Here is a 24,453-nt window from a genome sequence, read left to right as displayed (position 1 = left end):
TGAAATGACAAGTACCATTTATTACAGTTACAAGAATAGGCCCAGCCACAGGCTCGGTTCCCTCCCACGGACCAGCAGACACGGGCACGGTCACGGACCCCTTCCCCACCCGCGAGTCGTGTCCAGTCATACACTCCGGGAGAAAGTCCCAGAGTCGAACACAGGGCACAGGTTCCCCTCATTTGGCGGTGCGTCTCTCTGAGTCACAGACAGCCACCCTCTCAGACGGCCCACAGAGCAGCCGGAACGTTGTCAAATTAAATAAGCAAGCGCAGGAGTTCCCAGGAATCCTGGGTGGGGCCTCTGGGCTAGCAAAGGTGCGAAAGGAGGACTGTCCAGGGGTCTGCGAGGCAGGCCTGGGCTCCAGGCCTCTGTGGGCAGGGCCCTCAGGTCAAGCTGTGCCGGGGCCCTCACAGCTTCTTTAGGCCACTTAGGAGACGGGGCTGCAAGCTTGGCAACGTGGAAACTAACATCAGGCTTTATATAACCTTGGCTGAACCTACCGACCTCCAGAAGAATTTTAGCAACGACGACAAAAAACAAACCAGGACTCTGGCCCCAGAATCCCTCCCCACGGGAAAGATGAAGGCACAGAGCTTTTAGCCAAGTTTCCCAATATCACCGGTGTTTCGAGAAAAGGCTGGTCACGTCCAAACGACCAGCAGAGAGAGAAGCAAAGGCAGTGGAGTGCACATGACTACTTTATATTAAAGTTTATTACATTTGGAAAATCTACTGTACAGGGAAAAACCCATTGGATTAAGTAGAGTTTTGCCAAAAGCAAAAGACTATCACTCTTTGGAACATTCCTGATTCGGGCCCAGGGCAGGGCCACAGGAGCTAATCACAGGTGAACCTGGTCCTTCGTGGAGCAGCTCAGTGCCAGGTGTGCCCAAAACCCCTCTCCTCACCTTCCAGGAGAAAGAGTCCACCAGCCCAGAGATGGCGCGAGCCCAAAGGAAGGGCTCGATCTGCAGGAGATTCTCTGGGCCCTGTCACCTCTCCTACCCCAGAGTCCCCTCCCCTCGACCCCCAGCCTGAGGCACCAGGACTCAGTTCTCACATGGGCTCCTCAACATTGCAGCAGCCCAGGCCATGGCCGGGGCCCCGAGTTCATGGACACGGGAATGACCGCTCCAAGAGGTGACTGCCCGTGGCAGCCGGGATTGGCCAGCCCACCAACGGGGCCACCCCACAGACATCCCATACCCTGTTGCACACGTGAGCGTCAAACTCAGAGACAACACACAAACTAAGCCTCTATGTTGGCTTCCGGATTTGGTTCTCCTAGTTAAGGAAAAAAAAAAAAAGAAAGTCTTCTTAACCCTGATGCTGTCTCCTGACTAGAGATGAGGGAAGCAGGATTGGGGATAACCAAACCAACCTCCTTAACTTACCTCAGAAGTAACAAAGTCTACTGGGCTATGAACAAAGAAACTATAGAGGAAACATGTGCAAAAACAAGTTGATATCTAAACTAGACCTCCCCACAAAACAAAGTGAATTCCGATGGAGCCCTGAACTCCTCTCCCTGCCACTCAGCGGTGGACGCCCCCAAGACTGCTGGTCTCTCCCAGTAAGTGCTACAGAGGTGTCAGCCCTCAGCCCTCAGCCCCAGCATCTCCCAGCCCCAGTGGGCCATCCAGGTCCAAAGCAGCGGGGTCCCCTTTCTCTCCAGAGCTGGGCCTGGGGAGGGGCTGCTCCAGTTTGGAGACACTGAGTCAGAATGGTGAGATGCGAGGTGCTGGCTGTGGTGGAAAGCTCATACGCGAGAAAGCCCTTGCGCCCAAGTCTCCAGGCAGAAGTCAGAGAAGCAGAGGAGAGCCCCAGCGTGCCCCAGAACTCCACGGGCAGGGAGCCGGCCAGGGGCGCAGGGAGTGCTGGGGACGTTGCATGGTGGCAGGGGAGGCAGGGCCTGCAGTTCTTCAACGAAGAGGCAAGTGGGGGCCTAGCTGAGTGGCAGGGGGAGGGGAGAACTGCTCCCCTATCAGGCATAGAACTCCTCTTGCTTGGTGGGCTTCTGGTAGGCCCCGCCGTTGGCTTGTTTCGGCTCCTCCAAGGAGTAGCTGCCCTCGTCCTTCTTCTTCATCCGGTACAGCATGAAACCCACCAGGCACACGGCGAAGATGAGCCCCACGAGGCCTCCGGCAATGACCCCTAAAACGGGCAGACAGAGACCAGCTCAGCTCGGCTGCTCCTGGGGCTGAGCAGCAGTCCCTCCCACAGTTGGCAGCCCCAGAGGTGGCCTTGGCTGTGGTCAGCCCCACACCAGGGCTAAAGACAGCGCCCCACCCGCAGAGCAGCAGTCGCCCCCCTCCCCACCCACCTGAGAGAAAACTCACCTCCCAGCACTTCCTTCCTGTCCAGGAGGCCCTGCGAGGTCCCAGTGGCCTTGTGATCCACTGGGGGCTGATTCCGCTGGTCAGCATCCCGGGCCGTGCTCTCCTCAGACACATCAAAGGTGAAGTCCTACGGGAGGGCAGAGCCAGGATGAGGCTGGGCGGGCCACTGCTGGCAGCAGCATCCAGTTCCATTTCCAAACCAGGAGCCATCCCTGTCACCACTGCCACCAGCTCAGACACACCCAAGCCCGGACCTGCTGGACCCCAGAGCCAGGCCCCTCTCACCACATCACACTGGACCCTGGCTGCACTGTGGCAGAGATAGCCCATCAAGTGATATAAATCATATGTTTTTATATGAAAATAAATAGATTAAAATGACACTATAAGATAAAAAATAAGACCTGGTAGAACTTTTACACTTGCAGGAGGAGCCTTGCTTAAGTCTCAGTTTGGCAAGCCTTCTTTTTGGTGATTTTTTTTTTTTTTGCTGAGGAAGATTCACCCTGAGCTAACGTCTACTGCCAATCTTCCTCTTTTTGTATGTGAGCTGCTGCCACGCCATGGCCACTGACAGACGAGTGGCATAGGTCTGCCCCTGGGAACTGAACCCGGGCCACTGAAGCCGAGTGCGCCAAACTTATCCACTAGGCCACCGGGGCTGGCCCTTCAGTGATCTTGAAGGACTCTTGCTCTGGTCTCATATTTAGTCTGTCCTGCCCTGGGCCAGGTCCCAGAGGCAGGGGGAAGGTGAGACCTCGTGACCCTGTCTTGACAGGGTCACAGGGGGTTGGGTGTGCCAGACGACCAGGCCAGTGCCCCCACCCTGATGCACTATGCTCTGCCAGGCACTAGGAGCCGCCCCGCCCACTGGCGCCCCAACGGCCCAGGACACGCGGGGGACTGCAGTGGGCAGACACTCACCTGCTCCCCAGAGCCCTCTCCTGCTGGGAGCTGCGTGGAGGCTCCATCCTTAGCAGCACTTTCAGTGGCAGAAGGACCTCCGTCCTCCAGTATGGGGCTGTGAGGGTCGAGCTGGTCGGGTCCTGCAGGAGCTGAGGTCCCATGGTGGTCAGGCTGTGTGGCCCTGTGGGGACGGGAGGTGGCAGGCCCCTGGGCCGTGGCAGTTCTTGCTGTTGCTCTTGATGCCCGGTGGGTGGTTGGGTGCAGGGTGGTCTCACTGGGTGGATGGGTGGTCTCCTCCTGGGCAGTAAAGCCAGGCTCCACCTTTGCCAGGAGCACTGCCTCTCCCTCCTCGGGCCCCTCTGCGGGCGGCATAATGGAGGTGGAGGCGGCAGTGGTATCCGTGCTGGCGGGCTCTGGAGCCGTGGGCATGGCTGTCAGGAGCCCCACATCCTTCCGGGTGGAGTGGGTCTGCTTTGACAAGGCGATATCTTGCAGAGCACCTACAGGGCCAGAAGCAGAGGCTGCTGGGGTGGGAGAGGCCCCAGAACATCCAGACCAGCCAAGCTCACGCTGTGAGGAAGGCCAGGGTGAGGACCTGCAGCTCTGACTCCCAGGCCCGCAGAGCAAACCCTTCCTTTCGCGAGAAGCTGTGTCCCCCGGGTAGAACTAGCTGAGGCTAAACTTGACTTTGGAAAATGGACCAGGAGAGCTGCCCTTTTCTGCTGCACGTACCTGGGGACAGCCTGGTCTCTGGAGCCATGAGACACCAAGTTTATCTGGGAAGGAACCCTTCCCGTGACTTCTGAAGCCCCCTCCCTAGGTGGGGGCGTCCTCAGTGGCCTTATACCCAGTACACACACCTCTCTGGCCCCCTCTCTGCTCCATCTGCCCTCCCCCCAGAAAAGCCTAGGTTCCCAAGAACAGAGGCCTGTGTTCTACCTCCCAGCTCCCAGGCCCCAGCCTAGGCCACTTTCCCCACGATGGCCTCGGCCCTCTTCTAAGGTCCAGCTCAAGAGCACCTCCTCTGGGAGGCCTCCCTGACCAACTCCAGCTCAGGGACTCCACTCCCCGGGGAAAGGGGACATAGGGGAGACAAAGGAACATTTATCACAGATCTATACCCCACCAGGCTCTGTGCTGCCTTACAGCTCCCAACAGCCTGATGAAGTCAAGATATTATTCCCATTTTACAGATGAGGAAATAGAGGCTTGGAGAAGTCAACCCCACTTCCAAAGGTTGCCCAGGGAGTTAAAGAGGAGAATATGAGCCCAAGTCTGTCTGCAGCAGGTGGCCCTTGGGGCCTCCTGGGACCCACAACACCCACTCCCACACCCATACACGTTTTCTCCTTGCAGAGCGGACCCCATTCTCTTCCCCAGCATTGCCCTTCAGGCCCAGCGGGGGAGCTGCCTGACTGCCGCCCCCAGCCCACGGCCTGTTGCCAGCTCACCTGCGCCAGAGCCAGAGAAGTTGTCAGAGTCATCCCCAGAGCCATCTTGATCTTCAGGGGGCACATTTGTGGCCACAATTTGCTGAAAAATGATCAGAAAAGGGTATGAGTGGAGGCTTGGGTGGGGCCCTGCTATTCCAGGGTCCCCATCCTAGACAGCTGAGTCAACTCCCCACACACACACTCAGCACAGGAAGGAAGCCCTCGTATGTGGCTCCAGAACCCTCAGCTCTGGGCAGCCCTTCGGTCTCCACACCCACTAATGCTGTGACGACACAGCCCAGTGCTAGGTGCTTGGGGTGTAGAAACACACAAGAGGGGGAGGTGCCCTCACCCCAAGAAGCTCAGATGGGTGAGGGTGCCCCAGAGCTCTCAGGAGAACAGAGAGAAGACAGAAGACAGAAGCCTGGGAACACATGCTGTGGCCCCCATGGGACCCCATCAGTCTACCCTACATTGAGAATTAGGTCTTGAGGGCCACTGGCCAGGGAGCTTCGGGATCCAAGATTGCCAACCCTGCCCCACTGAGGGGCTTTCAAGAGCCCCCAGGAACAATCCCACAATGACCTGGCTCCAGACAGGCAGCCTCCAGGCATGCTGGGTACCAGGGTGTGGACAGAAAGGGCCCCATGTGGAGGGGTCAGTGACAGGTAGGGGTGAGTTGTCTGTGCTGAGGCAGGTCTGCCCACACAGGACAGCCCCTGGCCTGGCCATGATGCTCCTTCCCACACCTGGCCTGTTTTCTCATCCACAGGAAGGACTGGGTCCAGGCCCACTTGGGGAAGGAAGAAGGGGACACCCATCAGGCTAGGGGTGGATGAGGCTGATCTAGAAGGGGCTCTGCACTAAGGAGGCATCAACAAATGGGCTGTAGGTTTGGAACAGGTCCTGTTTGCAAACAGCCACTCCAGGAATGCTGCCTGCCTGGCCCAGCTCCGAGAGGCTGCGAGTGCCACAGTGCAAAGATATTCCCGAGGCAGGGCTGCGCCAGCAGAACCGGGGAGTAGGGACAGGAGGAAGTGGGACACACCGCACACAGCTGAGCAAGCCTGAGCAGAAACCCCGGGGCAGGGGAACCACCCCTGACTCCTACACTGGCTCCAGGACAGCAGGTGAGGAAGGGAGGACCCAGCAGCCAGGTGGCAGGACGGGTAGCTGCCAGTGTCCTGTCCAGCAAGGAGACTAACCCTAACAGCCCCACGTCCCAGTCCATCTCAAGAGGGCCCCAATGTTAGGGGCCAGAACAAAGAATGAACAAAGAAGCAGAACAGCATAGTTCAGAGCACAAGGGCTTTAGAGACCTCCTGACCTCTGCCACTTACTAGTTGAATGGCCCTGGGGACATCAATAAACCTCTCAGGGCCTCAGTCTCCCCCTCTGTAAAATGGGGCAATAATAACATCTACATTCCAGGATTGTTGCAAAAACTCATTGAGGTTATGCCCATAAAGAACCTAACAGCGCCTGCCACGCAGTGAGCACCCCACCTACAGCGGCAGCTGCTCGAACTCGGGGAGTGAGAGCCGCTTAGCATGGGGAAGAGGATTCTGGGACTCGTCTGGGAAGAAGAGGGACAGAGGTGTGTAGGGTTTCAGGAGAAGAGGGGGCAGGAGGGAGCCAGTTCATGGGAGGCTCTGTGCAGACTCCTCAGAAGGCAGACCCCGCCCGAGGCTGAGCTCCAGGGAATGGGGCCTCCTCAGCTGGGCTCCAGGGAATGGGGCCTCCTCAGCCCCAGAGGCCTCGCCAGGTCCTGGCCACAGGCCACAGGGCCTCACTCATGAGTGGAAAAGAGAAGGGAGGGACATACAAGACCTTTGGCTCCTGGCAGAGCTGGACCAGGTGGGGGCTCCACATCCAGGGGTCCAGCTCAGAGGGAAGCTTCAGACACGTGTAGAAACCGTGAGGCCAGAAATACCACTGAGCTTCCTTTGAAAGTACAAAACCCAAACTGGACTTCCCTCACCCCCCAGGAAAAGGGTTTTGGCCCCAAAAGGGCCTTTCTGAGCTGTCCTGGCCCATCTACAACGAGCAGTCACAGTCCCTGACCTCCACCCGCACCCAAGCCACATCCTGTCTACACTGTCCCAGGTGGTGTTTCAAGTCCCTGGCCTGACTCCATAGAGCTCCGAAGCTGTCCCTCACCTCCCCAAGCCAGTCCCCTTTAGTTACAAAGACTACCACCCACCAGGCAGGAGTAGAGTGGGTACCCGCACCCCAACATACTCTCGTCCCAGGCCCACGGCAGAATGCTCCTGACAGGGCAGCAGGCTTGGTGGAGGACAAGCATCCCAGGGACCCCGAACCCACCCACACGGAGACCCTGCTTCACCCTCACCCAACGCCTCCGCCCGTCCTGTCCTCACCGCTCCCAAAGAGGCCCTAGGGGACGAGCATCTTTCCCGGTGCATCAACTCCCTCCCTTGGAGAGAAAGCTCATCCTGGAGCAGGGGTCAGGGCTTCAGCCAGACCAGCCTCGGCTGGCAGAATCCAGTCATCGGGGTCCAGTCCTGTTTCACTGACCGGGTAGCTGAGGCCTGCAGAGAACTCAGTGCACTGGGGACCCTGTCAACCTTGGAGGCACGGCCCAAGACCCAGGGAGGCTCAGCCTCTCACCTATACAGCAGGTTAGCAGTTTCCCAAGAGCAGGGCCTCTCTCACAACTAGATCAGACTTTGGATCTGCCCAGTCCCTAAAAACAATTTGTTCCCTGACTCTGGTCAGCTTATCCTTCTGTGATCTTGTTTATACAACAAGCTCTTAAGCAAACGCTTTCCCCACTGAAACCAGCTCAAGGGCCTCAGGGCAGCCTCTCCCCACTCAGGGCTGGGTCTCCACTGAGGGGAGGGGCTGTAGTGACCTCCTGAATCTCCTCCAGCGTGAACCTTCTGTGACAGCCTCAGCTCCCTGGGGAGGAAACTGGCAGAAACTGCTGAGTGAACTTGGATCACCAGGCACCCACTGACTCTGGGGTTTTGGGTGAGAATTCCAGTTTCAATTAGCAGGCCTGCTGTGCTCAAGGCCTGTGGCCAGCTGCCTCCAAGGCCTCACACGGGACTTTCCTCAGCATTGCCTCCGGACCTGGGTCCTCCCAAGAGGGCTTAGCCATAGCTCAGGGCTGCTTGGGGACACCACCACCTCAAGCTGCCTGGGAAGGCCAAGAGAAGCCAGCCCACACCTTTAGTGGGGGCCCTTAACCTCTGCAAGACCTAGAAAAATCAGCTTTTCATACAACAAATCAAAACACTCGCAGTTAGTCAGGTCTAAACTTTCACAGTCAGTTTGCTCAAAGCAAGGGCCAATTTGCTCCTTCCCCAACTGCAGCTCAGAGCCTTGGAAGCCCACCGGCCTGAAAGGCCCAAGCCTGGTTTGGCTATGGTGGGGGCTGGGGAACAGGGACGAGGAAGAGTCAGCCCATCTCCATCTCCACCACACTGGTCTCCTGGTCACAGCGGGGGCTGCGTGGGAAGGATGGAGAGAGGGGACCTGAGTCAGGACTCTGGCACGGAAGGAAAGAGGGAGTGAAGGGGGGAGACTTTAGAAACACTTTCCACCCCTTCTCACCCGTTAGCCTTTGATTTGACAAGGCAGGGCTGAGACAGTATCTCCCCCAGATGAGGAACCCAGCCACGGACAGGGTGAGGGGCTTCCTAAGGCCACCGGGCAGTGGCGGTGTCTGCAGACTTCCAGGCAGTGCTTGCACTCCTCACCTGCCATCTCTCCCTCCCCAGCCCCGAAGGACCACCTTCCCTGGCTGGCCCTTCTGTTTTAAGGGAAACTTGCCTAAAGCCCCTCAACATGGCTGCAGGCTCCGGGAGCCCGAGGACGAGAGCATCATCAAGTAAGAATTCCTGACCCCTGCACCAGGGGCCAAAGGGACCAAGGTGCTGGCCCACACTCAGAGGTGGAGAGGGGATGACATTGGACAAGCACAGGGTCAGGGCTCCCAGGGGCCGAAGTCTTCATCATGCTGGTGCCAGCCACTCCCAAGAGTCGGGCTGGAGTCTGTGGGCAGAGGGCTGGCAGAGAAGTTTCAAGAAGGCAGCCTCAAGCCAAGTCCTGCCAGCTCTCACCCCACACTACCCGTAAGGAGGGCCACCCTCCTTGGCAACCTCCATTCAAACAGAGCCCTTGCCCTGGCCGGCCGAGCAGGCCTGGGGCTGTGCTGAGCATTCCTCCAAGACATCTTGGGCCTGAAAGCTCCTTGGCAGGGTCAGAAGTCAGGATACCAAGTGGGCATCTCAGAGAGGTTCAAGTGAGGATGGTGGACCCAGGGGCTTCTAACCCCGGGCTGACCAGAGAGGTTGCCCGCCTGTACCCCCCCAACCCCATCAACCCACAACCACCAGGTCTGAAGCCCAGGTTCCAACCCCCCACACCCCGAATCACTAACACGTGTCACTGCTGCTTGACTTGCGTAATGGATAAAACACAGATCCTTTAAAAAGCATTACTGAGTTCAAAGGATCGTGTTGCTTTTTCAACCAACACACGCAAAAAGTACAATACTGTGTAAGGAGGTCACAGCCTTTGATATTTAACAGGGTCCTCAACTTCAAAACTTGGGGGACTATCATTCAGGGGCTTTGAGGAGAAAAGAGGGTAAGAAATGGTCTGTCCTGGCCCCGGTGAGGTCCCAGGGCACACAGCCAGGTGGCCCACTCCAGGAGGCTTCTGGAAGGAAGAGCTGCAGAGGCTGGGCCACAGAGGGTCACACTACAGGGGAACACTAGGGTCGAGCCTTGAGGCCCCCATGCAGACCCTGGAGAGGAAAAGACCATGCTCAGCCCCGAGTCACTAACTTCAGCAGCACTGAGGGCGTCAGTGGTGGGGCAGCCTTTGCAGCATCAAGGTATCGGTTGGTCGTAACCTCCCCAGTTGGTCACAGAAGCCCCAGCAGCTCAGCTGAGGCCGAGTCACAGACTCCACAACCCCACTGGTCACGCAGGAAGCCAAGGATTATCAAAGGCTGGGTCACAGCCTTTCCCAAACAGCCAGTCTTGGTGCTGGCTCTGGGGCTGATGAGGAGGGGCCTCCATTTTGTTGCAGGACCCCAGGGTATGGGGTCAAATGGCAGGTGTTCCCCACAGTCACGCCAGGACAAACACCCATTGAGAAACCACGGGACAGCAGGTGTCCTCTAGAGGCTTAAAAGAGATTCATGGTTTTTTAGAAATGTTTACCCCCCTCAGTTCCTTGGTCAGATCTGTGGATCTAAGGGCCACAGGCTGATTCCCCCACCCCCAGTCTTCACAACTCTTGGAGGTGGAGGTGTCTGAGCTACAGAACTCCAGCCTTGGCCCCCCACCCTGAGTATCAAGATGCCAAACTGGTCGAAGGTGACATCCAAACCACCCCCCGTGTCCAGGTCACGGGCTCTCTTCTTGGGGGTCCCTAAGAATCCCAGGAGCCTGAGAGAAATCAAGTCTTCTGAGCTCCATCCCCAAGGCTGATTCAGGGGGTTTGAGGCAAAGGCCCAGAACCCTGCATATCGAACAATCTCCCAGCTCCTGTAGGTGGTCCGCAGACTGCACTTGAAGAACAATAGTCTGGACAGGAAAAGGCCTCCCCAGGAGTGGCCTGGGGGCTGGAGACTGGGGGAGGGCTGGAGAGTGGAGACCCCCACTCAAGTGTTGAGTCCAGTATTCAAAGAGGCACCAAACAGCAACAGAACCCCACAAACAAACTCTAGGGGCAAAGTGATACGAGAAGGCTCTGGAACATTCTCTCTACACTTCTGATGTGTCCCCTCTCTGCCGACAGTACACCACAGTGCCTGCCCGGTCTGCGGAACAGGCCCCACCGTGGAGCTGGGGTAACCCCTGAACTTCCAGAGGCACCCGATTCCTCGATTGCCAGCAGCGCAAGAAGCGGGAAGCAAAGAAAAGCAAGAGTCGTGTTTCCCTGAAACCAGGCTGAGCCTCCGTCCTGCCTGCCCGGGGCTGAGCAGGACCTCCTGGGCGCTCCAGGCAGCGGTCTTCCCGTCCATCAGCTGGCCTGATGCAGTGACCTGCTTGAAACCAACAGAAGTGAGCAGGAGAGAGCTGCTGATGCTAAGAGGCCCGGGTGGATCCCGCTGGTGAGGCCAAGAGGCCAGGGAGGGCAGCAGAGACTGTAGAGCCTCTGTGCCATCTTCCAGGGATACCTGCCAGCCCAGGGGGCGGCAGGGGAAGAGAATGTTGCAGCTCCACTCCCGCGGCCTACCTAATGCCCGGGTGCCCTGCAGCAGCGGGGTTTATGACTCTGCCTTCCCTTGTGTGTGTGTCGGGGGGTCATCTGCCTTTAGCCCTGGCTCACATGGCCTAAGCACGGACCCGAGGGGCCAGGTGGGTCAAACTTAAAGCATCTTGGATCAAGGATCTCAAGGAAAGGACCAGAACCAGAGATGTCAGGGGAGAAAGAGCCCTGATCAGGATGGCTGCCCCAGGGTGAGGTCCAGTTCTACTGCTCCCTAGCGCGGTGACCTGGGTAGCTGTCTGCCTCTCTGCACCTGTTCCCACCTGGACAACAGAAGGGGCTTGGCTAGAAAACCCTAAACTCCCTTAGGCCTCTGACAGGCCAGACTGGGACCTGGGAGCAGTGGCACCAATTCCTTATCAGTGAGGCACGGTGGTGTGGGGGTGATGGGTTGGCCACAGACAGCCATGCCGGGGTGGGTGGGAGGAGCAGGACCAGGGCCTAGGATGTCGCGGTGGTGGCAGATAAATCACTTCCTCTCCGAAGGCTGCCTTCCTAACTTGGGAGCTGCCAGGGAGGCTTGCTTAGGCCTCTGAGGAGGCAGATCTCCTAGCTTCGGCCTCAAGACCTTGAAATCTCTCCCTCATTGCAGACACTCCCGGGAGGGAGGGGCTCCACCGGTGCCTCCGGGCATCATCAGCATTTCCGGCCTGACAGGCACAGTGATTTATCTGCTCAGTGTCTCCACCGACCAAGTCAAGCTGGGACCTGCAGAGAGGGTGATGGGATGGCTCAGGGCGGGAGGGGCCCGGAAACGGGCAGGTAGGTGAAGGGGGGCTTTTTCCTCCTCCATCCTGAACGTGCATCTCTGAGGGCCCTAACAAGGCCCCACTGCCGTCAGCACTTCCGCTGGGAGGAGCGCTATCAGGGGACCTCCTGGGCACGCACCCCTACCCCCACGTACACACACAGCCCTCCATTCAGCTGCCCCACACTGCCACCAGGAGTCAGACCTCACCACTCTGGAGGATTCCAAAGCAGATCGCACTTGGCTTTGGAGACCCCTGTGTAGTAGCCTTTCCCATGGCCCTAAATGACGGGGCTTTACAGCTAGGAAACCTGAGGTCAAGATGGCAGAGCCCTTCCCCTGCGCCAAGCTTCCCCTTGGAATACCCCAAGAGCCAGGGTGTACTGAGGGAGGAGGGAGAATCCTGGTAGCCAGCGCCAGCCCCAATCATTCCCAAGCCAGGTTAGAGCTGCCCCCAGCACCCCCAGACCCACCCTCCACAGAGCTGGCGCCCGCCTCGCAGCCCGCCTGCTGGGACTTGTCTCAGAACAGGCCCAGCTGAGAGCTGGGCGTGGGGCCGCGGGGCTGGAAGACCAGTTCCTCTGCTTTCCCCACTTGCCAGAACCCCGGCGGGGCAGGGCAGGAATCCACGGGGCGGTAAGCAAGGCCGCCCAGCCTCGCCTGGTGCTGCCCTGGGAGCCAGACAAGGGGTGGCTGGGAGAAAGTGACCAGAGCCGCTCCTGGGAAAACCAGGTTGCAGCCTGGGCTCTGTCCCCAACTTACTAGGCGATCTTGGAAAAGACTGCCGCAGGCTGCCCATCTGTATAACGGGCCTGGCCGAGTGGTGGCAAGGGGGCTCCCTGTTCCAAGTCTGTGCCTGGGGACTTGAGGCCTGCCCTCGAGGGGCAGCCAGAGGCAGCGGCCACAGCAGGCTGCCCAGCTGAGGGGTGACACACCACAAACCTGGTACTCAGCAGGGGGAGGCAAGTGGGGGGAGGGGCACCAATCACAGTGACTCCGTGTCATCGTTCTCAGCTTCCCAAGGGGGGTTATGGCCCAGTCAGGGTGTTGGAGATGTCCCAAATCCAGGTGACTCTGGGGATGGCAATTGGCAACCCACAGAGGGGGACAAATGGGGCAGCCAAGGCCTCCAGAGCCTTGTCCCTCCCAGCCCTGGCTGTCCTGAGGAGACAGCTAAGGCCAGAAGCTCAGTGCAGGATCCCCCCTCAGCCCCCAACGAGGGCTCCTTGAACTGCTCTCTAGGTGATTAATCCCCAACTCCACTGGCTTAGGGGCCTGATGCCTCTGGCATATGGGCTTCTAGAGACATCCTCCCTCTGCTCGGGCTAAATAAAGTGTCCTCAAGTTTCACAGAGGCAGAAACTTACAGCTTTTAAGACACCTGCAGCCAGCCACGGCACCAGCTGTGTGCACATGGAGGGAGTGGGGAGCACTTTATCACCCGAATCTCTCCTATCAGTGTCCCTGCAGCTGCAGAGTATCCCCTTTAAAATGAAAACACCTCTGGGAGACTAGTCACTCACACTAGAGCAAAAATCAGCTCCATATGGGGGAGGGGCTAATTCTGGAGCTGGGGCACTGGGGATGGGTAGCAGCTATGGAAGATGGGAAAGGATTACAAAAGGGAGGCTACAAGACGCCAAGAGCAGACTTTTTAACCTGTTTCAAAATGTGGTCACCAGCCCACCCTATACCCAGGAAAGAAAGACTAACTTCCCTTTGCTCCAGCTTTGAGCCACAGATGTACATGACTTCTCCTCCCACGTACAGGAGAATAAGGGGCTTGCCTGGGAACCTGCCTCTGGGATGAAGTACAATTCAGATCGACTAGGCACTGAAGCTGCTAGAAGCCCAGACAGACAGAGGAAGGGCAGAATGTCCTTGAAAGGGTCCCATGGGGGTGGGTCCCCTGGCAGAGTGGAGCTGGTACTTTCTGGCCTGAGTGACGGAGGGCAGAATTTTCTGTGAAGGCTGGGTCTGAGGAGGCTGGGCTCACTTCCTAGATTGCTGGTGGGGCCCCAGCCTAAATGGGACCAAAGTAGCCAGGCCCTTCACTGTCAGCCTGTCCTCCTCCAAGGGACCACTTGATGGCTGGGAGGTCCACACAGCCTCAAGTGCCCAGCACTGACCTCCCAGGCCTGAGCAGCATCTGCACACAGGAGGTGCCAAGATGGCTGAAAGGGGGCATGGATGCAGCCCCAGTCTTAGGAGCTCAGAGTTACCCCAGCAAGGGGAAGTAGCCACAACACCTCGCCCAGGGCTCAGGGACAGCCATGGGGTGGAAGGAAGAACCTAAGGATCCGATCTGGGCTGGGAATTACCCGAAAAATAGAAATACCTGAATTAGGCTTGGCAAAAAAATCACAGCTAATTTATGGAGTCCTAAGTGCCAGGTACTAGTCTAAGCCCTTTATCTGAATTAATTAATGTAATCTTCACAATAGTCAATGAGGAAATTGAGGCAAAGGGGACAAGCCAGTTGTCCCAGGGACACAGGCACTGAAGGGCTAGAGAGGGTTTGAGGCCAGGCAGTCGTGCTCCAGTAGGCACGACGTTAACAACTCGCCACAGCGAAGACTCGCAGTGCAGACCACGGGGCTGGCTCTTACGCCCAGGAAGAAAACAGCCATCACTTCCACTGGAGGCTGCACAGGGAAAGTGCAGAAGGAAGGAGGAACAAGGGGCAGGGTGGCCTGGCCCAGCTCCCTCTCTGGGGCAACCTGCACTCTGCAGTTCTGGGCACAGGCCACTCTCCCCCACAGCTGGGGACCTTGCTCAGCTGGCCTGAGCCCCTACATAGGTGCCCTGGTGTCTGGGTTCACTGGGCCTCCTTCCACCACCTGCCAGCCCAGCCCACACCTCCTCGGATCAGGAGCCAGCCCCTGGCAGAGGCTCAGGTGGAGGCGAGCAAAGTCTGGCCTGCCAGTGAAGGCTCATTTATTCCTAAGAACGGGCAAAAGCCATGTTTGCAGACCCCATTATGTCAGCACACTGGGGTAAGACCAGCCGGCCATTCACACAGAGTGACTACACGCCTGGGCAGGGGCAGGCTGCACCCTTCCCCCAGCCGCGGCCTCCAGGGGTCTCCCCAAGCACAGTCAGCCCCAAAGCTCCCTCAGACTTGCTACTCTGAGCTCCAGGCAAAGAGGGGGCTCCCAATCATGCCACATATGTTATTTCATTGGATCTTTTCAAAAGCCCTCTGAGGCAGGATATGAATAACCCCACTTTGCAGATGAGGAAACTGAGGCTCAGAAGTAGGTGAAGGAATGTGCCTGAGATTACAGAGGGAGGAAGTAACAGAAACTGGACTTCCTGTCCTGTGCTCTTTCTAGCCTCCTCACAATGCCTCTCTGCTCCAGCCTAAGGGGAGACTAACCAAGGCAGACTAGCCAGCCAGTTCTGGGTCCCACCTTGCCTGCCCAGCCCCAAGGCTTCAGGACCCCAGACTGGGCCCTGGAACCCACCTCAAAGGTAGGCAGACCCGGGCACTCAGGCTCGGGCTGCTGCCATTACACTGGGAGGAGAGGGGGACGGGGCACTCACCAGATGCCCAGCCCACAGATGGGCTTCTAGAAGAATGATCCTGTTCCACAAGGGGGTGGAGTGGAGGGGTGAGGTCAGGGGCTCTCTGCTCTTCCCACAATTCCCAGAGCCCAGGACGTCTCAGGGCCTGGCTTGAGCCTGCCCCAGGGAAACTTCTGCCCCTCCCCCGGCCCCATGCTGAGGAGAGGCAGTCTCCACGGACAGCAACACCACACCCCAGCGGTTCCCTCTGGGAGACGCTGAAGTGACGTCAGCCTCGACGACAGTCTCGGAGGCTCCTGAAACACCCCGCAGCCTGGGGCCCTGCGAGCCCAAACCTGACCAAATATCCACCTGGGACACTCCCCGGAGATGGGACGCCAGGGCCCCGGAGTCTCCTGGGCAGCAGGGATGCTGAGAAGCTACTGGAGAGAAGAGCCAGTGCTATGCTCCTGCCATGGGGCTGACACAGGCAAGTCCCCAGCCAGGTCGGGCTCCGGGCATCAGTGGGCACCTCGGGGCCGGAGGCATGGAAAGGGCGGTGTAAGTCCTCAAGTCCTCCTGGTGCCCAGCACGTGCTGGGTGCCGGGGGCGGACGAGCACACCTCAGCCTTCCAGAAGTTCCCTCCCACCTCCCCGTGTCCCACCCACCCCAGGTGGCCCCAGAATCCCGTCTCCTCAGCCTGCTGAGGGGGCAGAAGGCACCCAGCGAGGGCCATTGTGGCCACAGGACATGCCAGTAGCCCCAAGTGGGAGGTTAGAATCGAGCCGACGTCATTGTGGTGGGACAGTTCTCTTGACACCTTTGGAGATCAGTGGCATCCGAGAGCGGTCCCAGAGCAGGACTGGCAACCTCTGCCGCTCCTGCTGCCCCCTTCACGGAGACCCCCTTCCCTTACACTTCCCATGGCCAGAAAACATCCTGCCTTACGGCCTGAGCTCCCGACTTGAAACTGCTGTATGGTGGGACCCTGAGACAAACCTGCTCAGTCTGCACGACCTTCAGTTATCTCTCCCTCTGCCTGTCTGCGCAGACCAACCTTCCTGTGGGATGCTAGGAATGGCCACCCACCCTCTCCTCCATGTGCCCCTGGAGCAGGCGAGGACCCCTCCCCACCTGCACAGAGCTGTCACACGGCAAGCGCCCAGGCTCTGGGCTTTAGATCTGGTTGAGCTAGGGAGGGCTCATGACCCTCCCAGTGCTTGAGGCAGAACTCTCCTGGGGCAGCAGGAGCAGGGCAGGCCCTGCTCAGATGCCCAGCAGTCCTGTGACACAGCCACCAGAGGTCACAGACACCCAAATGCATGACCTCCCCTTGGCCTCTCAGCCTCCTCCCCCATTTCACAGATGGGCTCACTGAGGCCAAGAGAGGCCCATGCACAAAGTCACTCAGCAGTAAAGAGGAGGGCCAGGGCTGGAAGCCAGGCCCCTGAGCCCTAGTCTGCCTTGCTGTATTCCCCTACCCCATGCCCAGCACAAGGTGGGCTCACAGTCAAGGCTGGTTGGGTGAGTCTCAGGGGAGGATCCGTGGGCCTGGCACCATGACTCAGCTGAAGAGTGGAGTGATATACACGCCTGCCTTCCCTACTGCCCCAACCTGCCCGACATGGCTTCCGTTCCTGCGATGAGCGGACCTGGGGCAGGTGGCCAGGATGCCTGGGTGTGTGCAGAGAACATCACCAGGCCCCCACCGCAGCCTGACCTTCTTGCCCAGGGGCCTCCATCCACCTCTGTTTCCCACACTGAGCTCTATAGTCCTCCTCCTCCAGGCAGCCTGCCCTGCCCTTTACCTCCACAGATGACCCCCCAGGCAGCTGGTGCTCCCTGGAGTCCCCAGAGGAATAATGGTGGGGGACCCTGAGCCCCTGCCAAGTCCCCAGTGCCACCTTCACCCTTCCCAGGACAAGATCTCTGCCACCATGTGGCTGAGAGCTGAAGAAGGAAAGGGAGGCCCCTTGAGCAGACAGGGGAACTGAGGCACAGAGCAGCAACGACCTGCCCAACCACACAGCCGGGGGTTACACTGGGACTAGGGAGGACAGGTGTTCTGGCTGCCCTTCTCCGTAGGAATAACTTTGCCAGACTTCTAAAGCCAGGGACGGAGGAGCGTCAGAGCTGCAGTTCAAAGAGGAAGAGACGGCCAGAAAGGGAGGGAGCGAGGAAGACAGCTTCCTGGTTTCTGAGGAGGAAGCTGCAGGCAGGTGGTGACCAGGTTTCCAAAAAACTTGGACTGCAGTCTAACCAGCAGGAAAGCCCAATGGGGAAATCAAGTCAGGACCGCCCAGGCAAAGCCATAGCTGCAAGCTATGCTGTGGCCCACCACCCCACATCGGTGTGTGTGTGTACACACACACACACACGTACACACACACGCATGCACATGGCTACTCGTGGGCCTGCAACTCTCAGGTGAGTCCCTGGGCGAGGAGCTTTTCCCAGGGCTGAAGGCCGGAAGAGCACCCTCTACATATAATTAGGCCGCCCACGGAGCCGTAACCGCCAGGAGGAGCGACCCTCAAGGGGCTCCAGAGGCAGGAGGGGGCGCATCTGGAATCCTCTGAGTTCAAGTCAACAGGAAACATCACTGGGCAGATGAGTGAGTGAAGGAGCAGGTCCAGCCACCAGCCTCCCCCTCTCCTGACCAACGGCTCCAAGCCCTGAGACTGCCCACTGCACTCCCCTCCCCGGTAAGCTTGCCTCCACGCACTTGCGGGCCCCTCCCTGGCTCCCCAAACCTGCACGCGTGAGAGGCAGCAGGACACTATCCAGAGGAAGCTAGACCACCCTCCCCCGCCAGCCCGTGCCTCTCCCTCCTCTGGGCCCCCCAGCACCGAGCACAGAAGAGCTGACTAGGGGCCCCTGTCCAGGGCCTGGGAAGGCAGGGGACCTTCCAGTGCCAACTCTCCACGCAGTGGAAGCCTCCTGAGGACAGGCAGAAGCGGACAGATAAAGCCAGCCCTTCCTGGGGGCTGTGGAGGGGGCTCCCCATGTCCACCTGGAGCTGGAAGTTGCACAGTTGCTAAAGTGACCCCGAGCTCAGGGTCTTGCCTCTGTGGCCTCACCTCCATGGCCTGCACCCCCAAAATACCTCCTTGCATTGAGGGAGATATGCATGCCCTCATGGCCCACTCGGAGGGAGGTTCCAGAATGCAGCTCCCATCGAAAGCCCAACCTCTGCTGGAACAGCTGAGAGGGAAATGACACCATGCTGAACCTGTTCCAGGGTGTGGGAGCCTGGCGCCGAAAGCCCTCTTTCCACAGACTCCGTTAATCCCATTCCTCCTCTCTAGACACACTCAGGCAGGCCCTTATGGGGGGGCTTTCAACCCAGGACTCCAAAATTGGTTGTTGAAAAGGAGGAAATCAGGAAGTAGTTTGTCCTGTAAAACGACCAGGGTTCTGCAACTAGAAATCATTTAATCACCAATTCCTCATGTGGCTGCTGCTGCAGCAGGACCTGGCGTTGGAGCGGCCAGGAGGTGGGACCCAGCACTGGAGCCAGGAGTCCCGGGTTCTGGTAAACTCACCTGTGCCATGGTGCTCGCCTCCCAGGCTTAAAAAAGGATTTCCAAATCCACAAATGTTTCCCCAGTGCCCAAGATGAAAGTCAGTGCAGGCTGGCTGCTGCCCTGGGGGACCAACATGGGAACAGTATGCTCCCACCACCCCCGGGGGGGGTGGGTCAGGCCACTGTTCAGGCCAGCTCAGCCCAGCCCAACGCCCCCTCCGTCCAAAATACACACACCATGGTTCTCCTGAATGGAACAGCAAATACCTACTGGGGCCTTGCAGAGTTCAGCCAGCCCCATATGCCAGGCTTCATAGGGGAGACTGGACAGTCCATCGATTTATTCATGCCATACACATGTGCACACACATACAAAGGAATCCTGGTTCTGCCACGTCGGTCCCTTGGAGGGGCTCACTTCTACAGGCTTCATCCACAGAATGGGAACAATGATATACACTGTAAAGATTTGGGGTAAAGAGTAAATAAGAATGTAGGGAAAGCACCGACCACTCAATGTAAGTGACCCTAATTATATCGACAGCTAACTTTCCTCCGGCGCTTTCATTACCAAATACTTTCACGCATTCATTATGAAATGAACACGCAAATGACAGAAGGAGGACAGGGAGAACAGGTATGATGCCCGCTTTACACAGGACATCAAGACTCGGAAGTGCAGTGACTCACTCGAGATGACGTGGTAAATTAGTGGCAGAGTTGAGCCTCAATCCTGGGGTTCCACTTAATCCAAAGCTGTTTCTGGCCTGCCAGGCACTATGGGTGCGCTAAGACGGTGCACTGAATCCAAATACAACATGGGGAAGAGATGGAGACGGGACCCAAGCTAAGAACGAGGGCCCTTGCCAGTCAGGATTTATCGTGAGTTAGCCTCACTAGGTCCAGGCTACCCGTGACTGGCAAGTCACTTACAACTCAAGTCAGGTGGAGGAACTCGGGGTCTTCAGGAGCTTCCTCCCAGAGGTCATTCACATCTGTTTACCGAGGGAGCTCGTAAGCACCTCCCTCGACAGGCTCTCTGTTATTCTAGCAGGGGTACTGCAGGGGTCCCAGCTGCTCCGTGATGGCACGAGATCCACATACCACAGATCATGAACACGACTCACAGGCGAGACCCTAACTCAGAACTGAAAACTCTTGTCTTAGAAATAATTCTAACAAATCTGATTCGTTTCTTAGTACTGCTGGAGAGAAGTGCAAATCAGAACTGAACCGAAAAGCTGCTTGCCACCCTTAGGCACACACATGCCACTTTTGGCTGCTATTGGACAGGGATGGAAGAGGGAAAAGAGCAAATGAGATTTCAAAATGTAGCAACCTGGGGCACCAGGTACTGGGGCAAAGTGCTCTTTGGAGCTCAATAAAGCCAGCAGACATGCTGTAACCTAACACAGGGACAAAAGTGAGGACCCCAGCATCCAGAGATCATGCTTTGTATTCTCTCTTTTTTTTTTTTTGTGAGGAATATCAGCCCTGAGCTAACATCCTTTGCCAATCCTCTTTTTGCTGAGGAAGACTGGCCCTGGGCTAACATCCGTGCCCATCTTCCTCCACTTTATATGGGACACTGCCACAGCATGGCTTGACAAGCGGTGCCTCAGTGCGCGCCAGGGATGGAACCCGGGCCACCAGCAGTGTACTTAACGGCAACGCCACGGGACCGGCCCCCATATTCTTTTGTTAATAACGGAAGGGAAATAAACATTTCAGAGAATCCTGCCCAAAATAAGAATACTTTTGAGAGTAATATTGATTCATAAGTCACCAAAAAACCTGGATACCAAGGATACCTCATTCCCAAGAGAATTCAGAATTCAAAATTCTGCTGCAATAAAAAACATTCCTCTGTAAAATACTCCAAAATTCAAGCTTTTCATTAATTCTTTCTAGGCTCCTCTCCCTTCTTATCCCTCTCCCCACCAATCTGGGTTAATGAGGTTTTATTGGACTCCCCATGAGCCACAGGTAGAGACTTAAACTGGCTCCACCCTCCCACTGGAGCTGAAGCCAGGAGTGACGTCACCTCTGGGAGGCTCAGAGCCCAGGCCAGGCAGTTAGTGCCCCCCTACTCCCCCTACTCCGCCAGGCCGGCGGGAAATGTCTCTACTAGCCCCCATAATTAAGGCAAAAAGGGATTTTATGCCTTTCAAGAAAGAGAAGAGAGAAAGAGAAGAAAACAGGAAATAAATTCCCAGAACAAGCAATTTTTCTTGCATGGCAGAAACAAAAGACCACGGGAAACACACACACACACACACACACACACACACACGCACAGAAACCTCTTTAGACAAACTTGTTCTCGTCTCTTGGGAGTGGTTTTGAGCAGCCTCCTGCCCTAGCAGCCTTCCCTCACCCATTCAAAGTCAGGTGCCCAGGATCATGCCCTACCTCGCGGTCCCCAGGGGGTTCTGACCTGCTTCCCACTGGGGCCAAAGAGAACCGTGGGAGAGGGCCAGCTCTCTGCAACCTGTGGACACCCTCTTCCATTTAGGCAAATCCCACTGCCTTCTTTCTTTTAGGAAGAGGGTAGAGGAGGACTCTGGGAAGGTACTTTATGCCCCCACTTTTAATCAAACATGGACACACACTGTAAGAAAGAAAGGACAGAGCTCGGAAAGGGAAATGAAACTAAACTTTATAAAAGAAAAAAGAAAACCTAAGCTCCAAGCCAGAGTCTGATTCCAAAGCTTAGTGCTTCCAGGCTCAGCTCAACCACCCACTCCAGGAAGCCCTCCCACCACCCAGCTTTAATGAGCCACTCTCCTTCTCTCCTTTCCCCTTGAGACTCAACTGTCTCCTGGGCCCTATGTCTCCATAATGTGTCAAAGTTTCTAGGCGAGAAAAAATGCCTCATATTGCAGCATCTGCCCCTACCCAGCACACAGAAAACTCTGGGAGACGTGGTCCACAGAGAATCTCAGATCCTCTGCCTCCCCAGTATTAACGGTACTCTGGGATCCCAGCTCACAGGAATGCCAGCCTCACCCACGGCGGGGAAGGCAACCACCACCACTCCTCCCGATTCTAGCTGGAAATAGGTGGAATACTGCTGCGGCCCACCTTGGGCCTGGAGAGAGGGGAGTACCAGGTAAGGCCAGGTGGGCCAGGGAGGTAAGCCAAGCAGCTCCACTGCCTTCTCCAGAGTGTTAACTATGGTTCAAGGCACAGTCTGAGTCCCACAGAAGCCATCGCCTGAAAGGGCAAAGGAGGAGCCAGACCTGAAAGCCAGGAGTGCACCGGAGACCCAGCTCAGAAATCTCATTTTTCCCCATGGCTCCCCCAGATACGCACCCCCACACACTCCAACTCCTCTGCAGTTCAAGAGGCCTCAGGGACCCTCTCCTGGACTTCAAAACGCTTCCAAGCTCAACAGTCACCTGGGAAGCAGGGCTCTTCACAGATCAGCCTGGAAGACACCTCACCTGACGCTGACCCTGTAAAACACCCCCAAGGTCTCAATAACCGATACCTACTATCATTCTAGAGGGACCCCCTTAAAGAAGGTTGGCATTGCTGAGAGACTTGTCCAAATGCCACATTACAAGTGGAGGACGGGGGTACCCCCCCACACACAGACACCGCCGGCGCTCCTTCCCTGCCCACGTGCCTCCCTTGCCAGAGCTAGGGAAGTGGAGCCGTCCAGATGTGGTGGCGAGAGACCGCCACTTCCGGAAGGGGACTAGCCCCTCGCTTCGCACCTCCCCTCTGCATCCCAGGGGATGGCCGACCCGGCCCGCGGAGAGGACCCCGGGACTCTAGCACCGGTATGGGGGCTGGCGGGGTGGACGTGGGCAGCCGGTGGCCAGCGCTGACACCTGGCGGCCGCCCAGGTCCCAGCCCACGTCAGGGCCAGCGCTGCGGGGCGGTTCCCAGGAAAAGGTTACAGGGGCCGAGAACAAAGCGCCCCCATTGGGGAAGGCGGGCTAGGGGACAGCGGCTGGGGCAGGAGATCACTTTCTGGGGACCCTCGGGATGCTCTTGCAGGCCAGGTCCCTCGTTAGAGGGGTCCCACCCCTGGCCAAATGTGGATGCTGAAGTCCTACCCAAAGGCCTCCCCCCAGCCTCGGGCTCCACATTTGTCCTTCTTTTCCCCCAGCTCCACTGGGCGGGCCAAGGGTCCCGCCTTCCCTCCTCGCGGCTCCAGCACAAAGCCGGGTCGGAGGAGGGGAAGAGCCATTCCCGGGTCCACTCGAGTGGATGGCGCCCGCCCGCCCCGGCGGTGCCCAGCACGGGCACACGCCCCTCCGCGGGCCGCACAACTTCAGCAGCCCACAAGTTGGGTTCCTGCAGGTCTCTAGCGTTCTGGGGCCAACTTCCCGGAACCTCTTGCTGCCAGCTCGGCCCAGCTCCCCTAGGGCAGCCAACGGAAGGCCGAGGACCCCACCTCCGCCCGCCGCCCGCGTCCCCCGCGCAGCCCTGGCCCGGGCTCCTTGGCAAACGCGCCTGCCCGCTCCCGCGCCGGCTCCGCTGCGCCCAAACTTGCCTCCGCCGAAGGGGCCGGGCGCCCGGGCTCGGCAGGTCTGGTTTGAATTAGAGTCTGCGGGCGGAGCGTTGTGGCCGCGGTCACTGCATCCTCCCGGGTCACCGGCGCGGGGCGCGGCCGCCACGGTGCCTGGGGTGACTGGGTGGGAGCCGGCGACCCCCGGCGCCGCCGCAGGCTGGCGGGCTCCGACGCAGGTAGAGCCGTTTTTCAGAATTGAGCGCGGGGCCCCGGCGCAGGCTCCGCTCTCAGGGGCGCCCTGGCCCCCGGCCCGGAGCGGCGGAACCCGCGCGGCGCCCACCGACGGCGGAGGCAATAGGGGTGGGAGCCTCGATTTCGGGGCTCACGGTCTCCAGGCCCGCTGGGCTAGCGCGGGAAGAGGGGAAGTCCCCCTTTCCCCTCCCCCTCCACGTGCCGCCGCCGGCATCGGCGGGTCTGCAAGCCCGGGCTTCCCGCCGCCTCCCAGCCCGGCCCCGGGCCGCACTCACCGGGAGGGCCGGCTGCAGGCGCAGCGCCAGTGCGCAGAGCCAGAGCCAGAGCGCCGCGCGCCTCATGCTGCCCGGACCGGCGGCGGGCTGCGCGGGTCGGGGCTGCGCGGACTACGCGGGGCTCCGGGCCGGCTCAGCCGGTTGCGCTGCGCGCGGACCCTTCCGGCGATGCCCAGCGCGCGGCTGTCCTAGGCGAGGGCGGCAGGGTCCGCCGGCTGCAGTCCGCTCTCTACTGCTGGATTCCTCTCCGCTCGGCTCGGCTCCCACCCGCACCTCTCCGGCGGAGCTCCGCCTTATAATAAACCCACAGGCCCTTAGCCGTTGCAAAAACTGGCCCCCCACCCCCAGCTCGCCAGGTCTCTGGGCCAGCCCCAGTCCCCACCCCCTAGGACCCCGCCCCCCTGAGCCACCCAGCCCGGCCCCTCGAAACGCCCCACCCCCTGCGCCCTAGCCCTGCCCCCGCCCCGCCCCCTCCGCACGGTGTGGGCAGAGCCTCGCCCGGCTCCGGAGCTGTGGTTGGTCCGCAGGCGGCGGTTCCCGGTGTTTCAGCTCCGCTGCTCCCAGGTGGTGGGGGCCGGGGCACACCCCCTTCCGCCCTGGCCCAGGGTATCGAGGCTCCGTACGGGAGAGGGGCGGGAGGGGCGGTAACTGGTCCTCGACTGTGGGCGCCAGTCTGCAGCGCCCTCTGGGCGTGGACACGGAGCGCTCTCCAGGTGCGTTGCACTCCCAGATCCCGGCGGGAGGGA

The 24,453-nt window shown here is 58.7% G+C and overlaps 1 protein-coding gene across 1 annotated transcript; it reads right to left on the bottom strand.

Moving 5' to 3' along the window:
* SDC1 (syndecan 1) lies at positions 1–24,016 on the bottom strand. Its single transcript, XM_058551741.1, has 5 exons — positions 23,708–24,016; positions 4,700–4,781; positions 3,267–3,748; positions 2,343–2,469; positions 1–2,157 (listed from the first exon to the last, which is right to left on the bottom strand). The coding sequence occupies exons 1-5, from the start codon at positions 23,771–23,773 to the stop codon at positions 1,988–1,990; spliced, it is 927 nt and encodes a 308-aa protein (XP_058407724.1). The 5' UTR covers positions 23,774–24,016; the 3' UTR covers positions 1–1,987.
* Positions 24,017–24,453: the final 437 nt, after the last annotated feature.

Source organism: Diceros bicornis, chromosome 12 (genome assembly GCF_020826845.1).
Source record: "Diceros bicornis minor isolate mBicDic1 chromosome 12, mDicBic1.mat.cur, whole genome shotgun sequence".
NCBI classification, from domain to species: Eukaryota; Metazoa; Chordata; class Mammalia; order Perissodactyla; family Rhinocerotidae; genus Diceros; species Diceros bicornis.
Note: the sequence above shows the minus strand (reverse complement) of the source record. Positions and strands in the feature narration are given on the sequence as shown.

Coding starts and splice junctions, on each gene's coding strand:
- SDC1 (XM_058551741.1), bottom strand. CDS start 23,773: ATGAGGCGCGCGGCGCTCTGGCTCTGGCTCTGCGCACTGGCGCTGCGC. Junction 2,470..3,266: donor GAGAGGGCTCTGGGGAGCAG/GTGAGTGTCTGC, acceptor GCCCTCCCGTAG/GACTTCACCTTTGATGTGTC. Junction 2,158..2,342: donor CAGGAAGGAAGTGCTGGGAG/GTGAGTTTTCTC, acceptor TGCCCGTTTTAG/GGGTCATTGCCGGAGGCCTC.